Source organism: Aulonocara sp. 'chitande type north' Nkhata Bay, linkage group LG16 (assembly GCF_057382095.1).
Source record: "Aulonocara sp. 'chitande type north' Nkhata Bay isolate Kocher_YH1m ecotype deep benthic linkage group LG16, A_spYH_male_GT1.1, whole genome shotgun sequence".
NCBI lineage: Eukaryota > Metazoa > Chordata > Actinopteri > Cichliformes > Cichlidae > Aulonocara > Aulonocara sp. 'chitande type north' Nkhata Bay.
This window is the reverse complement of record NC_141359.1, coordinates 22,663,710-22,681,702: the sequence shown is the minus strand read 5'-3', so window position 1 is coordinate 22,681,702 and position 17,993 is coordinate 22,663,710. Positions and strand designations below refer to the sequence as shown.

The 17,993-nt window shown below is 38.7% G+C and overlaps 4 protein-coding genes across 6 annotated transcripts in view; 2 read left to right on the top strand and 2 right to left on the bottom strand.

Moving 5' to 3' along the window:
- The first annotated feature begins 452 nt into the window (after nucleotides 1–452).
- Nucleotides 453–2,849, top strand: rab9a (RAB9A, member RAS oncogene family). Its single transcript, XM_086267106.1, has 3 exons — nucleotides 453–656; nucleotides 997–1,117; nucleotides 1,226–2,849. The coding sequence occupies exon 3, from the start codon at nucleotides 1,267–1,269 to the stop codon at nucleotides 1,873–1,875; it is 609 nt and encodes a 202-aa protein (XP_086123232.1). The 5' UTR covers nucleotides 453–656; nucleotides 997–1,117; nucleotides 1,226–1,266; the 3' UTR covers nucleotides 1,876–2,849.
- A 148-nt stretch (nucleotides 2,850–2,997) lies between these two features.
- On the bottom strand, nucleotides 2,998–4,909 carry trappc2 (trafficking protein particle complex subunit 2). Its single transcript, XM_086267107.1, has 5 exons — nucleotides 4,760–4,909; nucleotides 4,397–4,533; nucleotides 3,961–4,103; nucleotides 3,369–3,456; nucleotides 2,998–3,273 (listed from the first exon to the last, which is right to left on the bottom strand). The coding sequence occupies exons 2-5, from the start codon at nucleotides 4,487–4,489 to the stop codon at nucleotides 3,175–3,177; spliced, it is 423 nt and encodes a 140-aa protein (XP_086123233.1). The 5' UTR covers nucleotides 4,490–4,533; nucleotides 4,760–4,909; the 3' UTR covers nucleotides 2,998–3,174.
- Nucleotides 4,910–4,955: 46 nt separating this feature from the next.
- ofd1 (OFD1 centriole and centriolar satellite protein) lies at nucleotides 4,956–17,915 on the top strand. The gene is made up of 23 exons (XM_086267101.1): nucleotides 4,956–5,057; nucleotides 5,220–5,335; nucleotides 6,306–6,509; nucleotides 6,588–6,656; nucleotides 6,754–6,781; nucleotides 6,872–6,976; nucleotides 7,070–7,206; nucleotides 7,305–7,478; nucleotides 7,855–7,961; nucleotides 8,064–8,183; nucleotides 8,603–8,676; nucleotides 8,761–8,852; nucleotides 9,023–9,212; nucleotides 9,941–10,071; nucleotides 10,211–10,322; nucleotides 10,720–11,430; nucleotides 11,625–11,781; nucleotides 11,882–11,973; nucleotides 12,712–12,831; nucleotides 13,009–13,163; nucleotides 13,284–13,463; nucleotides 13,558–13,628; nucleotides 13,883–17,915. Exons 2-23 carry the CDS (start codon nucleotides 5,240–5,242, stop codon nucleotides 13,926–13,928), a joined length of 3,171 nt encoding a protein of 1,056 aa, XP_086123227.1. The 5' UTR covers nucleotides 4,956–5,057; nucleotides 5,220–5,239; the 3' UTR covers nucleotides 13,929–17,915.
- Nucleotides 14,105–17,993, bottom strand: part of gpm6bb (glycoprotein M6Bb) — a 30,043-nt gene continuing 26,154 nt past the window's right edge. For 2 of the 3 annotated variants that reach the window (XM_086267104.1, XM_086267103.1), the window contains exon 7: nucleotides 14,105–16,164. In XM_086267104.1, coding sequence (XP_086123230.1) covers nucleotides 16,015–16,164 — 150 coding nt within the window. In that variant the 3' untranslated portion in view covers nucleotides 14,105–16,014. Of the gene's footprint in view, nucleotides 16,165–16,561; nucleotide 17,993 lie in introns of those variants that run through there. The other variant, XM_086267105.1, reaches the window with a different exon arrangement.

The window sequence follows — 17,993 nt, the reverse complement described above, 5'->3', positions numbered from 1 at the left end:
ATTAACGAGCATACAATATAATTTTAACAAAGTTATTCCCAAAGAACTATTATCACAAAATCCGGCATAACCCAGCAGGGGGTGTAGTGTCCTTAAAAAAATGCACATTTTCCTAGTAAAATATAAAGAAACGAGAGCCCCAAACTCCTATTATCTACTGCAGGTTTCTACAAACTGGGTAAAAGTATTGTGTGGTAACAGATGACAGCTACATGTGGCCCTCTGTTGGTGTAGCTTAACTACTGCAAAGATGTTGCGGTTAACTACCGTAAAATAAAGCGATGTTACGGCTTACTAATCTCACTCAAATAAAGCAAAAACACGAATGACTTTAAAGTCTGTGATATTTTGAACATTAAGAGTCATGTGTACGCTGTGATAAAATATTAATGTACATGTTGTATAAGTAGTGGTGGCCTGAGAGCGTATCTCGGCGCTCGTTGGTTGTTTCGTCCTGACCAGATCACATGACCCGACGTTACCAGCTTGTTAGCAGCTAGCTACGTTAGCGCCAGACTTTACCAGGAAACGGAGAGCCCTGACGTTACCTCCAGACACGCCAAGGGAAGGAGCTGCCAAACAGATGTATTAAGATCATTTAAGTTATCTGGTGGCTTATTATTTTTATTCAACAGCTGCCTGGATCTAACTGTGAGGTACGTGACTTACACTCTTATCTGCATGAAAACCAGGCTAGCTGATCTGGTACCCTACATTAACCTAACTCCAGCTGTTATCTTGTTTTCCTTCTTCACGATAGCCAGCTCAGCTAACTGGCTAACTGGCCGGTAGTACCAACTTGGTGACTCTGTTATGTTACAGCACGTTAAAAATATGTTTCGTATTGTGTACCATGTAACTACAAGCTAAACTTTAATACCTTGTTTGCATCTTAATGTAACGTTATCGCATGTTTGGTGGCAGATAATACGTTATTGCAGTGTACCTGCTGTCCCGGGCCAACAGAAAAACTGAGCTCTTATCTCTGTATTACAGCTAGCTGAACGCTACCTGAATGGCCTGACTCTTCAACATTAAAGAAATGAGCATGTGACCAGGGACTGGGATTTAACAGCACATGATCCAGACCAGTGGATGAGCTCAAAATCAACCTAGGGTGAGAACAATATGTTTTCAATACCACACTTCTTCTTGCTGCAACTTTTTTTTTGTGTGTAATGGTGTACAAATACTAACAGTATCCATCACACACTCTTTCTACTAGGTAAACTATTTCAAAAGTGGTGGATTTGGGAGTAAATAGCCATGACAACAAAGACATCCTTGTTGAAAGTCATTCTGCTCGGTGACGGTGGTGTAGGAAAGAGTTCCATCATGAATCGCTACGTGACCAACAAGTTTGATGCACACCTTTTCCACACCATCGGGGTTGAGTTCCTCAACAAGGACCTGGAGGTAGATGGCCACCAGGTTACCCTCCAGATCTGGGACACAGCTGGCCAGGAGCGCTTCCGCAGCCTGAGGACTCCTTTCTATCGTGGCTCTGATTGCTGTCTGCTCACCTTCAGTGTTGATGATAACCAGAGTTTTCTGAACTTGGGCAACTGGAAGAAGGAGTTCATCTACTATGCGGATGTCAAGGAGCCAGAGAAGTTCCCGTTCGTAGTACTGGGCAACAAAGTGGATGTGACGGAGAGGCAGGTGTCTACCGAGGAGGCGCAGCAGTGGTGCAAGGAGAATGGTGACTACCCCTATTATGAGACCAGTGCCAAGGATGCCATCAATGTAGCAGTGGCCTTTGAGGAGGCAGTGCGTAGAGTGTTGGCAGTGGATGAAAGAACGGACCACCTCATCCCTACAGACACAGTCAAGCTTCACAGAAAGCCTCGCTCCACTGCCACTTGCTGTTCGTAACACCCAGGAGTTATCACCAACATGAATTCACTATTAGGCCCATTAAATGAGGATGTAGGTGTACAGTTCTGTAGTAACATCTTATTTAAACAAATTACGCTACTGTTATACTGTTGATGGTTTGATAATGCAAAGTGTTGGATTTGTTTGGGGGAGAAAAACAATGAAAAAACACTAAATTAATGCTAGTGGCATTACAAATACAATTAAAAGCACTTGACTCAACACTGCCAAAGGCCATTAAGTCAGGCTTACGGGAAAAAAAACAAAACATTTTGTGTTGACCCAAGACAACTTATAGTTATAAATTAGAGTATTTTTCAAAAGGTTAAATGATTCCATTTTTTTTTATTTGTTTAGATATGTGCAACCTGGAGAGTGCAATTACTGTAGGGCCTCTACACTCCACTCCCTAATATTGAAATGCAGAATGGTGACATGATAGTAATGAAATAACTGCAGAATTGAAATAACATATATCTACCAATAAACTTATTTCTGAAAATTATGAGGTAGCTAAGGAAATTCTTTGTATGACTAACAAATGGAAGCTTGTTATTAATGCACATTTAGGTCTTGTTTGTGCACATTCTGCATTGTGGATAGATTATGGCTGTGTGTTGAAAGCAATGAGGGATGAATTAATTCCCTGAAATATTAAAACAGATTTAACATGCATGGCATTTGGAATATTTCTGTTTCTGGAAACTTTTGTATTTTGTAAGCTCTTTTTATCATTGGAAAAAAACATGAATCTAACTATAAGCAGAATAAATAATGGAGTAGTGACATTTTTTTTTCATTGATGGGATTATTTAGCTAATGAATGCACTTATTTTTTAAATATATTTTCAAGTTGAAAGTCTCCCCATAGTTATTTAAAACTGTGAACCATATGTTTAAGTGTCTTTTTTTTTTTCTTTCAAAGTTGTACTACTGGCATGCCAAGTGATGAATAAACCCCCTGAAAATTGCCTGTTATGCATGTTTTGTAGACTGGAATCTAGCTGATAAATCAGTTTAATATTTCCTGTGAACGTATTGGACTATGCTCTGCAGTAACTTACAGATATTTTCTTTCTGGATATTTTTGCAGTGCACATGAAATTTGAAGCCATAATGTTACACAAAGCAGCCACATCCACTCTATTAAAAAAACAAAACACGCACAATGCAAAACACTGTTTATACAAATCCACTTTTGTTCTGAACACATTGAAGATTTTTAAAGAAGAACAGAAACAACTGCATTAACTATATACAACATAAAGACACTATTGAAATTTTTGTGTGAAGTGATTAACTCAGGAGATGCTTCTTCCCAAGGAACTGGACTTTCCTCTCAAAAGCAGTTGAGCGGATGGGCGCGTTGATTTCATAGAATGGATTCATTGCAAACTGAAAGAGAGCAGGATAAGATTAAATGCTAAAAGCAAAATATACCAAATGTCACATCATGCTAAGATACTCTTATCACCTGGATAACGACTTACCTTGATGTATAAATCATAGACGTCGTTAAAAAAGTTTTTGATTCCATCTTCTTGTCGCATGTCGTGCAGCATGATGAATCTTATATGTGTTGCAAATAGTTAAAGAAAAGGAAGACATGCCCATACACTGAATCTGCCCGGAAACAATGATAACAAACTCATTAAGTCCCAAAATAATCACACTGGTGGCCCTGATTTCCATATTTATATTACATGTTAGATCATAGCTTTAAATCCCAATGATTTAAATGAATTAACATGTTTTTTAAGATGTAGATTAATAGAAGATTCAAAACTTGTGCTTGATTTTGGTTATTCAACTTGCTGTTTCGATTACAAATACTGTGTATAAACTACACCACTGAAATGAGATTATTTAACAAACTTACCCCTTTCATAAGTGTACAGCCCTTTGTTTTCAGCTGGGAGTTGTCTGAAGGTGCTATATAAATAAATTGCTTGCTCGCTTGCTATCAGTCTAAAAACAGTAATATCTTAATTAATGCTGAGCAAAGAAAAAATGTGTTTTCATCGGGCAACTGACACAGCATCAGGAAATAATTATCACATGAAACAGAACAAAAGGATATGTCCTGCAGTGACAAATGCAGAAACAAACCACTCGTTGAATTTGTCCACAGTTTTCAAGTACATATTGTTGGACAGCCACATATTTTCATCCACCAAATCCAGGGCTGCATGTGCAATGAACTGGTTTAGGTGACGATGATCATCCTGTAAGTATGATGTAAGTAAATGTAAGTAAGAACAGTTGTTTCATGATTTAATTAAGAGGGGGGCAATTATTTTTTTCCACATAGGGCCAGGTGGGTTTGATTAACTTTCTTTTTTCCCTTTAATAAACAAATTAATCGTTTAAAACTGCATTTTGAATTTACTCAGATTAGCTTTGTCTAACATTGAAACCTGTTTGATTATTTGAAATGTGTAAGTGTGTCAAATACACAAATAGAGACAAATACTGCGCTGTAGCTCAGTAATTGAGTGATTAAATTAAGCGAGGTTACCTTTGATTCGGGCTTCCCAGCTGGCAGGAACTCCATCTCAAACACAGGATTGTCATGATGACCAACCATGACAAAGTAAAAGCTTCCAGACATCGTCTTCTCCTCTCAGCAAAGATAAACTGATCTGAAATTAATCCCTCCACAACGAAATAAGCAAACTTATAAGTAGAAAATAGTGACAGCGTAACCTAAAATGACTGTAAACCCTCTGGATAGCAAGTTAGCACTAACCGCGGAGCTCCACGGATGCTTAAAGAAACTACATGACTATTGTAAGACCAAGATAAGCATTATATGAATAGAAACAATAGAAAGGTATGTCATATATCTGTTTTTAAAGGAATAAAACCGGTGTTTGTTTACCTGTTAGTTGCGTTTCCTGGATCGCAAGAACAGCAGTCGCAAAATGATGACATGATAAAGTAGCGAAACTTTTTTGTACTAAATCTTTTAAATGATAATTATTTTCTAACGCACTTTTAGAAACAATGCTATATGAAACACTGAATGCATATAATTAAATTATAATAAATAAATTTTTGGTTTTTCGACGTGACGTCATAATTATGCGCATGCACGGAACCAAGCTTTTCCGTTGACGGTGAATTTAAATGTTTCAAGAACAAGAAAAGAGACGCGAAGGTTTGTGGTCGTCAGGCAGGTGAGTATTCTTCTTCTTAAGATACACATGGTGCACATGTTGCGAAGATAGAGGAATACAATTTTGATAACAACCAATAATACTTGGGAAAGTTTTTGAAAGCGAAGGTTTTTATTCTCACACTCGTCGTCCAATTGTCTGCTTCTGTTTGTTTTATGTCAGGTCTCGCAAAGATCCCAGCTATGTCCTCCTCTAAGGAAGATGCGTTATCCCCTGACGAGCTGAGGAAAAGACTCTATCAGACTTTTAAAAGTAAAGGAGTTCTTGATACACTCAAGGTAAGCAATGTTAATAACGGTGCTGTTATTATTATACATTGCTGTGAAAAAGTATTTGCCTTTCTCGATTTCTTTCACATCACCATGGAGGACTTATAGTGCACTCTTATTTGCACAATTGTTAAATTCATCCACATTGAAAGGTTTTTAAGCATTTATGGACTGTTTACGGTTATGTCAAAGCAATTAGAATTTAACATTCATCTGGCATTATTTTGAGGCATCCAGAGGTGGACTTCCTGGCAGGTTTCTCATCATCGTCCTGCTGCATAACCCAGGTGTGCTTGAACTTCAGGGCATAAACTGATGGCCAGACATTTTCCTTCAGGACTTTCTAGATCATAGACCATTACACTACCACCACCATGTCTGTTGGTATGATGTTCTTTTTATGAAATGCTGTGTTAGTTTTAAGCCAGATGTAATGGGACTCAAACCTTCCAAAAAGTGAAACTTTCGTCTCATTATTCCGCTTTCTCCAAAAGTCTTGAGGATCATCAATACGTTTTTTTGGCAAATGTGAGCTGAGCCTTTTGCTCAGTGGTTTTCTCCTTGGAACTCAGTGACATCTTGAATGAGTTGTCATTTTGCTTTTAGAGTAATTCTGGTAGGCTGGGCATTCTTCAGAAAGGTCACCACTTTTTATAGCTCTAACAATTGGATAGTGAGACTGGCTTTAGTAGTGGTGATGTAACTCTTTCCACACTGATAGCGTGTTGCATGATGTGTTGCTTTTTGGGATCTTTTAGCTTACTTCACTTTGTGAGACAGCTTCTGTTTGAGTGATTACTTGATTCAACAGGTCTGCCAGTAATCAGCCAGGGTGTGGATAGTGAAATTGAGCTCGACTTTACAAAAAAAGGTGTTAAATTACAGTTAATCAAAGGGGCCAAATACTTTTTCACAGCACTGTAGCAATGTTCAGTGTTTGGTCTTCATCCTTCTCTTTGACTATTCGGATCTTATTTAGGCACAGCTGCGAAATCAGCTCATCCAGGAGTTAAAGTACCCAGCTTTGGCAGGCCAAGAACCAGTTCCCAGGCCAGCACATGTGAAACATGAACCCATTTTAGTTTCAGCCTGTAACAGCATAGTGGCAGATCATCTCCAGAACTCTGGGTATGAGTACACACTTTCTGTGTTCTATCCTGAAAGCGGATTATCTAAAGACAAGGTGTGTATGACTTTTTATGTACATGTAGCTTGAGGTGTCAAGAAGATGGAGATGAAGGTCTCTGATCTACTTTTACAGGTTTTTACAAAAGAAGACCTTCTTCAGCTTCTTAAAATACGCCCTGAATCAAACCTTTACAAGTCATTGGTATTTATAATTATTTTGAACCTCGAACATCTTTTTGATATAAGTATTAAGACATAGTGTAATTACTAATAAAAGCGCCATTATTATTTTCTTACAGTCTTCAAATAAAGAAAACCATGATAGGGGTATGTACAGTGTCCTGTTCCTTCTACTTCTAATAAAACTGCTTTTGTTCGAGAGTCTCTCCAGTGATTTATTATGTCTTTATTTACCAGGGTTCCTGATCAGCCTTCTAACACAGCTAACAGATCATTATACTCGGAACCTGTGCCACGATGCCGACACTCAGACAAGTTTATCAAGTTATGGAGAGTCTCTTGGTATGAACTGATGTCTGACGGTGACTGGCCTTTTTATATTCATGCCCTCCAACAAAGAGTTTTAATGTGTTCTCCCTGTCTTTCCATTCACAGTAGAGAAGATGAAAACAATAGATCGGGAATACGAGGGTTTGGGGTACAATGAGGACAAAGTGTTTCCATTACAGTCAAAACTGTCTGCGTATAGAAAAGACATTGAAGTGCAGATGGAAACAGAAATGAACTTAAAGGTACACACTCGTAACAAACATGGTTTATTTGGTCACATAGTTTTCCTCCAGGTTGGGTCGCCTCAATGTTGTCTTTTTTTCTTCATCTTCTTTTGTAGATAGAACATTTTAAAGAAGTTGAAATTGCCAAGGTGAGGATGGAAGAAAAATCCAAATTTCATAAAGAATTTGAAAGGCTGAAGCAGGAGCTGGAGAGGACTTATGAAATGAAGACAAAGGCCCTGATGGAGCGAGAGAAAAATGCTATTGATCGGTTGCAAAAACAGCAAGAGGTAAATGGCTGCTACAATGAGGTGCTCTTTTTCTCATATAAACCTTGAACATGTAATGTAAGATTTCAAAGGTCTGACACCCAGATGAATATTTTACTAATAATATCACCTTAAAGTTCTGGTGTCAGTTTGAGGATTCTGGCCTTCTTACCTAACTTTCTTTTACTGGCTATCACTTGATCTTTTTAAATTGTTCTCAGTCCTCAAACCTTGCTGCTCATTTCCTGAGCTGTATGTATGATTTGGCATCAGGCTTCTATATCCCACTGCAATTTGATTATGGGTGGTTCTGAGCATTACAGTTTACATTCAAATTATTTCTCCTTAAATTTAAGATAGACTAATTATCTCTTATTTCCACTTCGCTTCTCTATAGATTGAAGAAAAGAACTTATACATTGAGAGACAGTCAGTGCTGAAGGAAATTGAAACACTACGTAGCAGAGAAAATGAGCTGAGGATGAGAAGAGAAGCCTTCGAAAAGTAAGAATTTTTTATGACTATTTATCTGAGTGAAATGATGCTGCACTCTTCCATTGTGGTCACAGGTTCATAGTTATTGCTGTTGTCTTTTTATGGTAATAGGACTTGTCAAATCCATGAGGAGAAGATCAAGACAGCTGAAGAGCTGCTGAGGAGGAGAGAACTGGCTGTGAAAACCATGGAGGACACGTATGACCAGAAGCTGAAGAATGAACTTTCCAGGTACTTGCTGTCAGTACTGTGTGTATACTATACAGTATACATTATCATCATTATCTGTGACATAAAAATCAATACAGTAATCCTGTTGGTGAATTTCAAATATTTTCCTGCTAAATAAAGCAGTAAATATATCTCAATGACACTGAGTTAATTAATGTACCAACCTTTATTTAACTTAAGTGATTTTCTTTTTATCAAAAGAATAGAGCTATCAGCAGCAACAGCAATTAATAGAGTAACATACACAAGAGGACTTTACCATGTATTTGACAGAGGACAACATTGCTTTTGCAAATCTGTAGTTGATCACTAGGTCGAGTATTTGCTTTGTGTAATGTAGAAAGAACAACAAGTCACATTGTCTTGTACTGTTTAGTTTTAGTCCTGCTTTTAAATGTCTCATCTTGTCTTTAAATCAGGTATCAGCTTGAACTAAAGGAGGACTACATCAAGAGAACAGAAAAGCTCACAGAAAGTGAGAACAGAAACAAAGGCAAGTATGTCAGTCAGTGAAGGATTTATGACCAATTTTCTGTTGCCTGTGCTTTGTCTGCTTTCACATCTTTGTATTTTTCAGTGGAAACTGTCCGTATCCAAAAGGAGTCAGCTGCAATTAATGCCAAATTGGAGGACCACAGTAAAACATGCTCAGAGCTGAAGCGGCTGCAGGTAAAGACCCAAATCCATCCATCCTTGTTAACTTCACCCTTTTCAGTGGACGTGAGGCAAAATGATAAATAATTATATTAGCATTCAGTTTAATTCTGTGATAAATGCATGCCATCCAGTGCGATTCGGTTCCCATGCTTTTAATATCCCTCGCGGGATTGTTTTTCCAGATCGAGTTAGACACAGCACAGCAGCAGATTTCTCTGCTGACTCAACAGAAGGAGCTGTTAAGGGAAAGAATGGAGAGCATGAGTGACTACCCCCGCTTAACAAAAGAGAAAGCAGAGCTGCAGGGGCAGCTGCAGCTGCTAAAGAAACAGCTGGAGGAGGCCCAAGAGGAGAAACGGCTTCTTCATGCAGGTAGAGAGTGGTGGTTGCTCTCGAGTGTCTACCAGGAGAGTGTCCCTATTCAGTTAAAAACATGAAAAACACAATCAGGCATACTCTGTTTATAATAATGCACATCTGATTATCTTATAGCCTGGGACTATATAACCAGATTTATTGTGTCTAAAATGCAATCCTAGTTTTGGTAAGTCTGAATATTTGCAGTCTTTGCCATAAGCGAGGTTCTTGAAGTTCCTGTGTTGCATTCAGAGTGCATGAGTATAGGCTCATTGTGAACTGTGTAAGGTGCAGTGTACTGTGAAGCATTTTTGGTAGTCTTATCCCACTGCCTCTGGCTGAGCTGAGTCTTCTTGAATGTGTCTCGCCTGCCAAAGTAGGGCCTCTGTGTCTTGTTTGTAGCTTTGCAGACAGCCAATGAGGAAAGGGGGATGAGTGAATGGGAGCAGAGACAGAGGTCCTTTTACCCATGGCAAAGAAAATCTTACCTCTCTCTGAGGCTTACAGTATTCATCTTGTCTAAAGATGGGGCAAAGGAGCAGTGGGCCTCTCTCCTCAATGCTAACAAAAGGCAGTGACATGATAATGGGCCCCATGTGCTGTAATGTCATGCTGGTCAAGAACTGCTCCATACAAAACCAGATGCTTTTTCATCTGACAGTTTTCCCACTGAAGACAAATGCATTGGGGGAAATGAGCTGTACTTTTATGTTATGTTTTAAGTCGTATATATCCTGTCTCAGATTTGGGCAAACCATCCAAAGAGCAACTATCCTTGCAGTTGGAGCTTCAGAGGCTACAGAGTGCTCGCAGATTGGATGCGGAAGAATTTGACAACCAGAAACAGGTGCTGCAGGCACAGCTCCAGAGTGAGGTCAGCTACATCACAGCTCCTTGCTGTGGGAAACAATTTTTCTTCACCTTGAAGAATTTGTGTTCGCAGTATGCCCTCAAATCTCTGGTTATCAAAAAATATACATGTCGTTCACTTTTGTGTCCATTTTTTTCTGCAGATGGAGCAATGTGCCCAGTTCAAAGCTCAGCTGATAGAGTGTAAAGAGAAATCCCAGTGGATGGCTAACCATGTTGAGGACATTAAAATGCAGCTTCACCAAACTCAGCAAGGTACACTTTGATGTGGCATCCCTGTTAATGTGGCTAATCACATCAGATGATCTTGCTTTAAGTACAGTTGACTTTATTTTTGCTTTTCATAAGCAGGCTTGCTTTCTTTTCTAGCTCATACAGTTCTGTACACAGTTACACATTGCACATATTGATTCATCCTTTTATTTGTATTTTTGATGGTCTTTATAGAAAACTGAGTAAAAGCAAGAAAGAAATCAACACTCTAGTCTTAACTGCCTATTTCTGGTGTAGCCCCATGTAATTATTTCTAATTAGCTTTGGGGGGGTTTTCTGATTTTTCATGGTGGATTGTATTCTGTAGTAGTACTCAACATTCATCGTGTTTGCCTTTCCCCTTTCTCTTCCTTTTGTGCGACTCATGTGATCCCGGCAGCTCTTGAAAATGAAGTGCTGCGTAATCCCAAACCATCTCTTGTTGATCGCTCTGTACTAGAGCTCGGCGCTGACAAGCTGGTTCCTCCTGACATCTATGTGGACAGAACTCTGCTGAGGGCCAGGGTGGGTTATGATGTTTGTGAAATAGATGGCAATCTGGGAGGAAGCAAATCGCCTTGGAGTGATGTACCAGATTCTGATTTGGAGTTGGTAGCTGAAGCTAAGACTCGGATCAAGGAGCTGCAGAGGGAGGCTGAGACTTTAGAGGAAGCTTACAGGAACTACCAGCAGAGGGCAGTGCGCTCCACCATCTCACACATGCTTCCCCCAAGACCTCTTTCCCCACAACAACCACATCCTTCTCATTTCCCTGACTCTCCTCTTAGAAAACACGACCCTCTCCGTTCACACAGTCACTTAGCCCACAAACCAAAGATCTCACACAGACCACTGTCTCCTCAGTCTATCCAATCCCCCTCCAATGGCACCAGAAAGACTTTACCATCTGCACAATCAAGAGTTACCTTCTCAGAAGATCATAACCAGCCACAGGCCACATGTTTTGTTGACCACAGTCTCTATTCGCTGACCGAGCCTTTGTTCCTAAAAAATGGAAACGCTCCAGATGAAAGCTTGGCTCTATCCAAGCACCCATCCCCTACAACACAATCTTCCTTCAAGAATAATCTTCAAAGAGAGCTTACAGAAGGTAATATGTCAAAAAACTGAATAATGATTTATGTTCTCAGTGCTTATATGCTGCACACATGCATGTAAACTGTATATTTTCTATGGAAATTATTTGAAAATTCAGGTCAGTCTGTCCAGATCTTTACACATCAGTCTCTGAGCACGTTTCTACCTCAGATGTGTTTTTTAATATTAAGTCCTTCCTTCTGTTAGGGCCAGTCGTGTCTGCAGTCCTGCTTCCACAGCTGTCGTCTGACAGGCAGCTCTCTCCTGCCCTCCACAATGAGGTGGTGACCTCAGAGGACTTGTCCTCCGAGCTCAGTCCACCTCGCAGTCCTCAGCTCAGGAGCACAGCACGCGACCATTCCAGGTATCATCTGGCATCACTTTCAAGGACAGTGCAGTGTTTCGCATACATTTTATGATGAGACAGTGAATACCAATGCCTATGTTGCCACTGTGTCCTTCAGTCCACCAAAGCTACAGCAAGTCTTCTCCAGCTCAGAGTCTTCCCCACAGCCTGAGAAGATAAGCCTTGAAGATCTCACTGGAGGATTATCAGGTACTCAGTGTTGTTCATTGTTGTTAGTTGATTTTTGTTTAGTATTTTCCCCTTATTGTTTAAAGCATAATCAAATAGAATGTGGTCATGTATTTCTGAAGCCAATGTTTGCAGTGTACGTGACTCATACAACCGACTTTGAGCTTCAGCAGTCTGGTCGCGTCATTGCTGTTGAGGAAGAGGTTCTGGGCCATAAATTGTGATCAAAGGGGAACTTTTAAACTGTTAGAACATAAAGTTCTTTTATAGTAGTGCTTCATGCTGTTTGACTAGCTACAAGACATTCAGTGGAGATGACAAGTTCCCTGGGGATCTATTGTAGAAGTATAGCTCTCCTCTTATACTGGAAAATCTTCACTGTATCCCAGGATAAACACTCATAGTTTATGTGCTGTTTATTTTAATTCCATGACTGCTGTGCATGATGCGAGTGCTGAAAAGTGTGCTGTGTGATTAATTTCTGTTTGCTCCATCTGTCACTAGAATATATTTCTAGAAAATGATTAACTATATGTTGACAGTGTTTAATCACTAATGTAACAAAATGTGTAATGTATCCAGTATGGAGGCCTAGAATTTTTGGATGGCTGTTTTTTAATGAGTGTGTGACTGGCCTTTCAGTGGCCCTGCACAATGGTGAAGATGAAGGACCGCTGATTATGTATTCTGTGCTGGTCCTCTGGCCCTGTTGCATTATGGTGGGGCATAAAAGATCTCTTTGTGCATGTCTCCCTCCAGAGCCCGGCCACATTCCAGAGCTTCTCCTGGACACTGCTGTCCCTCTCTCCGAGGAGGCCCCTGCTGGCCCCCACCCACAAGACCTCCCAAAAGACCTAATAGACTCACAGGGCCAAACGGGTGAGTCTTAGTTCTCTCATCAACGATTCATAATCTTTCTTGACTTCCAATGACAATACAAGCCTTTTTTTTTACTGTACATCATAAGTCAAACTGTAAAAATCAGTTGGCTCATTTTGCCGCCAATTTTCAGTAAACTGCTCTTTAAACCCAAAGGATGACTCATGTTATTTCTAGAACTCCCACAAAGTTTGGTTGAATCTGAAAAGGAAGAAGATGAAGAACAAAGGTGGGAAAGAGAGCGGAAAGAAAGGGAAGAAAAAAGACAAAGGGAGCAGGAAGAAGCCAGAGAGAGAGAGCTGCAAGAACTTGAGCGACTAGAGAAAGAGATGGTAATGATTATCTTAGACCCACTTCCTGCAGAAATCCTTTTTATAAGCTAAACTATCTAAACTTCTCATAAAGGCGACCTTAAATGAATGTTTAATGTGATAACATCCCATTCTAATCAGCTTTTGCAAGAGGTGGAAAATCCAAAACAGGAAGAAGAAGAAGAAGAAGAAGAAACCGGGGTTAAGAAAGGAGTAGATGAAGAAATCAGTGGAGAGAAATATAATGAGTCTAAAAGTGAAAATCCACTGGACAAATACATGAAGATGGTCTTGGAAGCAAGAGGGAAGCAACATGCACAGGTAAGTTGCATCCATGTTTGTCTGAGGCTTCTGTACAAATGAAACAGGAGACTCGATGCAGACTGGAGTTCTTTGGGATTGTTTTTTTCTACAGAGCTCTCGAAGAGAAGAGGCAGAATATGCAAGCCCAGAGGCCAAGAGTTTGACTGAGGATAAAGAAGACAGGTAAATTAAAACCGTTGACTTGGCTAGACAAACTATTTCCGCTTTCTAATTCAAAAGCTGTGCAGGACTTACATAAGCCTCTTTCAATAACATTTAATTGCTTTTGTGGTTTATCATGGTCGTACTTTATACTTGAGGGTTTTTTTTTTTGTTGTTCTGGATTCATGTTGTTAATTTTAAACTGTTTTACTTTTTTTTTTTTTTTTTAACTCTGTCCCTCGAGGCTTTCACTAATAAACTCAATTTTGTCTCAGCATTGCAGCATATTCACACAAGGATGAAGATGATGATTTTTGGTGAGCTGACCATCAGTTTGTGGCATCATAATCTGAAGTGTATAAAAACAGATATTTCAAGAATTTACTTATCAGTCCTACATGTTTTCTTTTTTGTATGAAATTCAAATAAATGCATTTTTTAAATCTGTATACCAATCAATTCTATCATGCAAAGAACAAAAGCACCACAATTGGAAGAACGTTTTTAAAAAAAACATTTTTATTTATTTTCATAAAAACAGTCAACAGGCCGGTGAAGTTGTTTCATAAAGGGGTTTCCAGTCAGACAGGATGGTTTTTGTTTGTTTTCTTTTAACTGATTACTGTCCTCCTGGTGATTGATAGATAGCCTTGTATTTACTTTTTTGGTTCATTTAACAGGAAACACAACATACAAAGACAAGATGTGGCGTACATTACCTTCATCTGTCATCTATCCGCTCGACCACACCTATTGCCAGTCCTACATAAAGCACTGTAGGGTCTGTACCACTGTATCAAACAGATACTGTTTAACACTGGCATTCATACTTTGGCTGAATTTACCATTTATAATTTTATACAACTGTTTAAAGGACTGTTGTTGTGGCTAATTGTTGCTTGACAGTTGGAAAGTTAAGTATCAGTTAATCATGAGGAAGCCCTTGACATACATAGAAAATACAGGCATACTATCAGGCAACAAAACAATAAAGTATACTTCTCAAGTGATTAAAAGAACCTAAAAAAAAGATCTATAACTAATGTGCTACATAGCTTTATATTCTGTTAGAAAAACAGGAAATGGGCAAACACTGCCAACTACTGAAGTCAGTGTACATAACTGTACATCACAGGTCACCACAGAAGTGGTCGTCTTTATACAACAAAGTAACATCTCGAATTATCCCTGTAACTCAGCTAATAAAGATTACAAGTTGTTATTTTAACATTGTGAAAATTGCACATTAATATACAATTATAGAAAATTGTGAAAAAAGGTAAGAAATGAAAAAATTTGACCTGTAATAAATTTAACTGAACTTCTTCAGTTCTGTTTTCAAATTGTAACAAACACATGTGACATAGTTATGCTTATCAATAGGATTTCCGTTAAATCAAGTCATTTTTGATCATATTGTGCATGTTGCAGATAATCACTGCTATATTATTAGCCATCACAACTCTTCATTGGCAATTACTGATGTTTTTGTTTTTTCCCTCCTATGTGCCTAAATGAATACGTACAGGTCAGAGTAAGTTTTTCTTGTAGCATTATCCAAAGTCTATAGTACTGTGAATCAGTTGAACTGTTGTGCATGTGTGGGGGTGTAGCTACACCCCCATCTACTATATCTTTGAGACATCTTTTTACAACTGGAATTGGTTTATTTTACACCTTGCAATGGGAATTGTTTGTCCATAGGCTCTAGTGCTCACCTGAGGTAGAGGTAATGTAGGCTATGACTTAAGTAGCTGTACAGGAAAAATCCATAACTAATGAACAACATTCAGACAATCACCAACTGAGATGGAAATGCAAGTAAATTCATAATCATCAAGGATTATAGATTTATAGTGCATGTATTACCAACTATTTTATAAAAGAATCTGGTTTACTTTCCCTAAAAAGGTCAGTATGGTGTGATGCACAACTCTGGATGTAAGGCTGTTCATTTGTATAATACATCTGCAAAACAGAACAAAAACCAAAATGTTTCATCTTCCTTAGCTGAAAACTAAAGAAGGATCGAGCAAGACTGTGAAACACTGGTGTGCTGTGTAGGAATAGTGCAATGTCACAAGCTTCACCAGCAAAAAATACAACAAAGGTTATAAAAACACACGAACATCAGAACTCAGATCACTCTTCCCTACAGAAAATGAAAAATAAAAATTAGCATGAATGAAACTTCACAGAGCAGTTGTGAAACAATTAGTGCAGAAAGCAACACTGATGCATTAGTCTGTTAGGAGCCTGGTTAGTACTGCACAGTGTCAGTTGGCATGTTATTTTAGCTGAGAGTCGCCTTGGTCCAGAGGGCCCACAGTGGTTGGCCACAGTGTCTGTTATTGTAAGTATGTGTGCTTATGTATGTGTGCGTGTGGATTGTAAGCTTGAAATATCCTTATGTGTAGGAATTGAGGCATTCCTTTGAGCGTGAGGTGATGTCCTGCAGCTCCCGCTCTTCCTTCATTTTGATGTCTTGGTAGGCATGCATATGACTGGCATCCTTAAGGTAGGCCCAGTTTGCTGAGAGAATCATGAGGAAGTGGATCTGGAAGAGAAGGGTGAGGTGGATGGCCGGTGAGCATGTCAAAGATGCAAAGCAAGCTACAGGAGTCAGAGCTACAGTACGTACATTACGGACATACACGAACGTAAAGTTATGCTTTTTTTTTTTTAACAAAAAAAGGACACTGTGGAAAAAGAAATGTTACGGGTATTGTAACAGTGCTGTTACAATCATTACTAATACTCGGCGTTATTACCTCGCTACACACAATACTACAGAAATGACACTTAAAAGATGAGGTGATGAGTGGAGGAAGATAGCGAGAGGCTGTACATGCAAAATGAGCAGAGCTGTAAAAGCTTAGGTTAGTGCAAAGCACAAGATTCTGAAATTTGCAAATCTGAGCTGTAGGATATATAATAAATAGACCAGGTGGGGATTCTTTTTGTAAACAAAGATTGTTTATTTTATAAAGAAAGTAAAAGCTACAGTCTTTGAAAAACTTAGGAGAAATTTAAATATATGAAATATGGAGTATAAGTAACTATAAACAGATCAAAGTATCTGAAAACTGTAAGCATGCAGGCTCAGTGTTAAGATAAAAACAAATGGCTCTTTAATGGCACTTTGAGAAAGAATAAAGGAAAATGTATGAAACAAAACGCCAACTTCGTAGCTGGGGTAATATCAGGATCAGCTCTCATAGAAAAAAAAAATACTGTACTCTAAAATAGGATCATTTCTCTTTTTATAAAATACATGGAATTAATCCGAGTAATAGGGCCTCATGCAGATCTATATGCACGGTACTGGCCTAACCCTTTATTTCTGCTACTTTCCATATGTGCAGTTACTTTGAATTCTACAATACACAGCTGGTTGTGGTAATACTCATCAGCATAACACATTGAATAAAACATTTTAGTTCAGTTTAGAATCTAACTCATGACCCAAAAAATTAATAATACTGAAGGTTTTCCGTGTTTCACACATCGGTTCTGAAAGATTTTAAGGCTAAGCAAATAAACCAAAGAAATACAAGGACAAGGCACTTTTGCCGCCATCACAGCTCATTTTACAGATTGTTTGTACTAAAATCCATCCACACCAAAATGCTAATCTGTCAATCAAAAAATATTAAGCCTGAGAACACCTTCAATATTCGTCATCAGATGCCCACGTGTTGTACGTCTATATGAGCCACGTGCAGTCTAGTGTATTTATCAGATCTCAGAATGGCAGCTTTTTTAAAACCTGCACACTTGTTTTACAAGTGTCTCAGGAGTTGAAGCTCGCCAGCTAATGGAAGGTGAATAACTGCATTCTTAATGCTGCGTGTGTGTCTTTTTTTTTTTAAATCTAACTTACTCATGTGGTTTGTGCAGGCCAAAACCACCTTCACAAATTACAAATATAAATAACACTATTGTGGATTTCTAGCTGCGCACATTTCTATTTAAAAAAAAAAAAAAAAAAAAAAATTCTGCTGGTGACATATTTCAATAAGTAAGTATAAAGGAAAGCAGAACAAACCAGTCAACTAAACACCATCATCCCACTCTGAAGACAACTCTCATCAGGTGTCCTCAGACGAGCATTATCCCTGGATACCAAATGCTAAGAGAAGTATACAGTCAGCTATTTACATGTCTTGTGATTACTAATGGAGAGATGTTGATTTTTTTCTATTCTCAGATTTTGTTGTTTTTTTTTTTAGTTCAACTGTTGTCAGTGGCAACGGTGTCTACTCAGCACAGCCTTGAATGGTGCACTGTGTTCCTAAAACGGTTTAAAACTTAGTGCAGCAGTCTTCTCGACTCTTAAACTTCAAAACAGCAAAGTTATAAGTAGTAGCCATCATGTAGATCAGC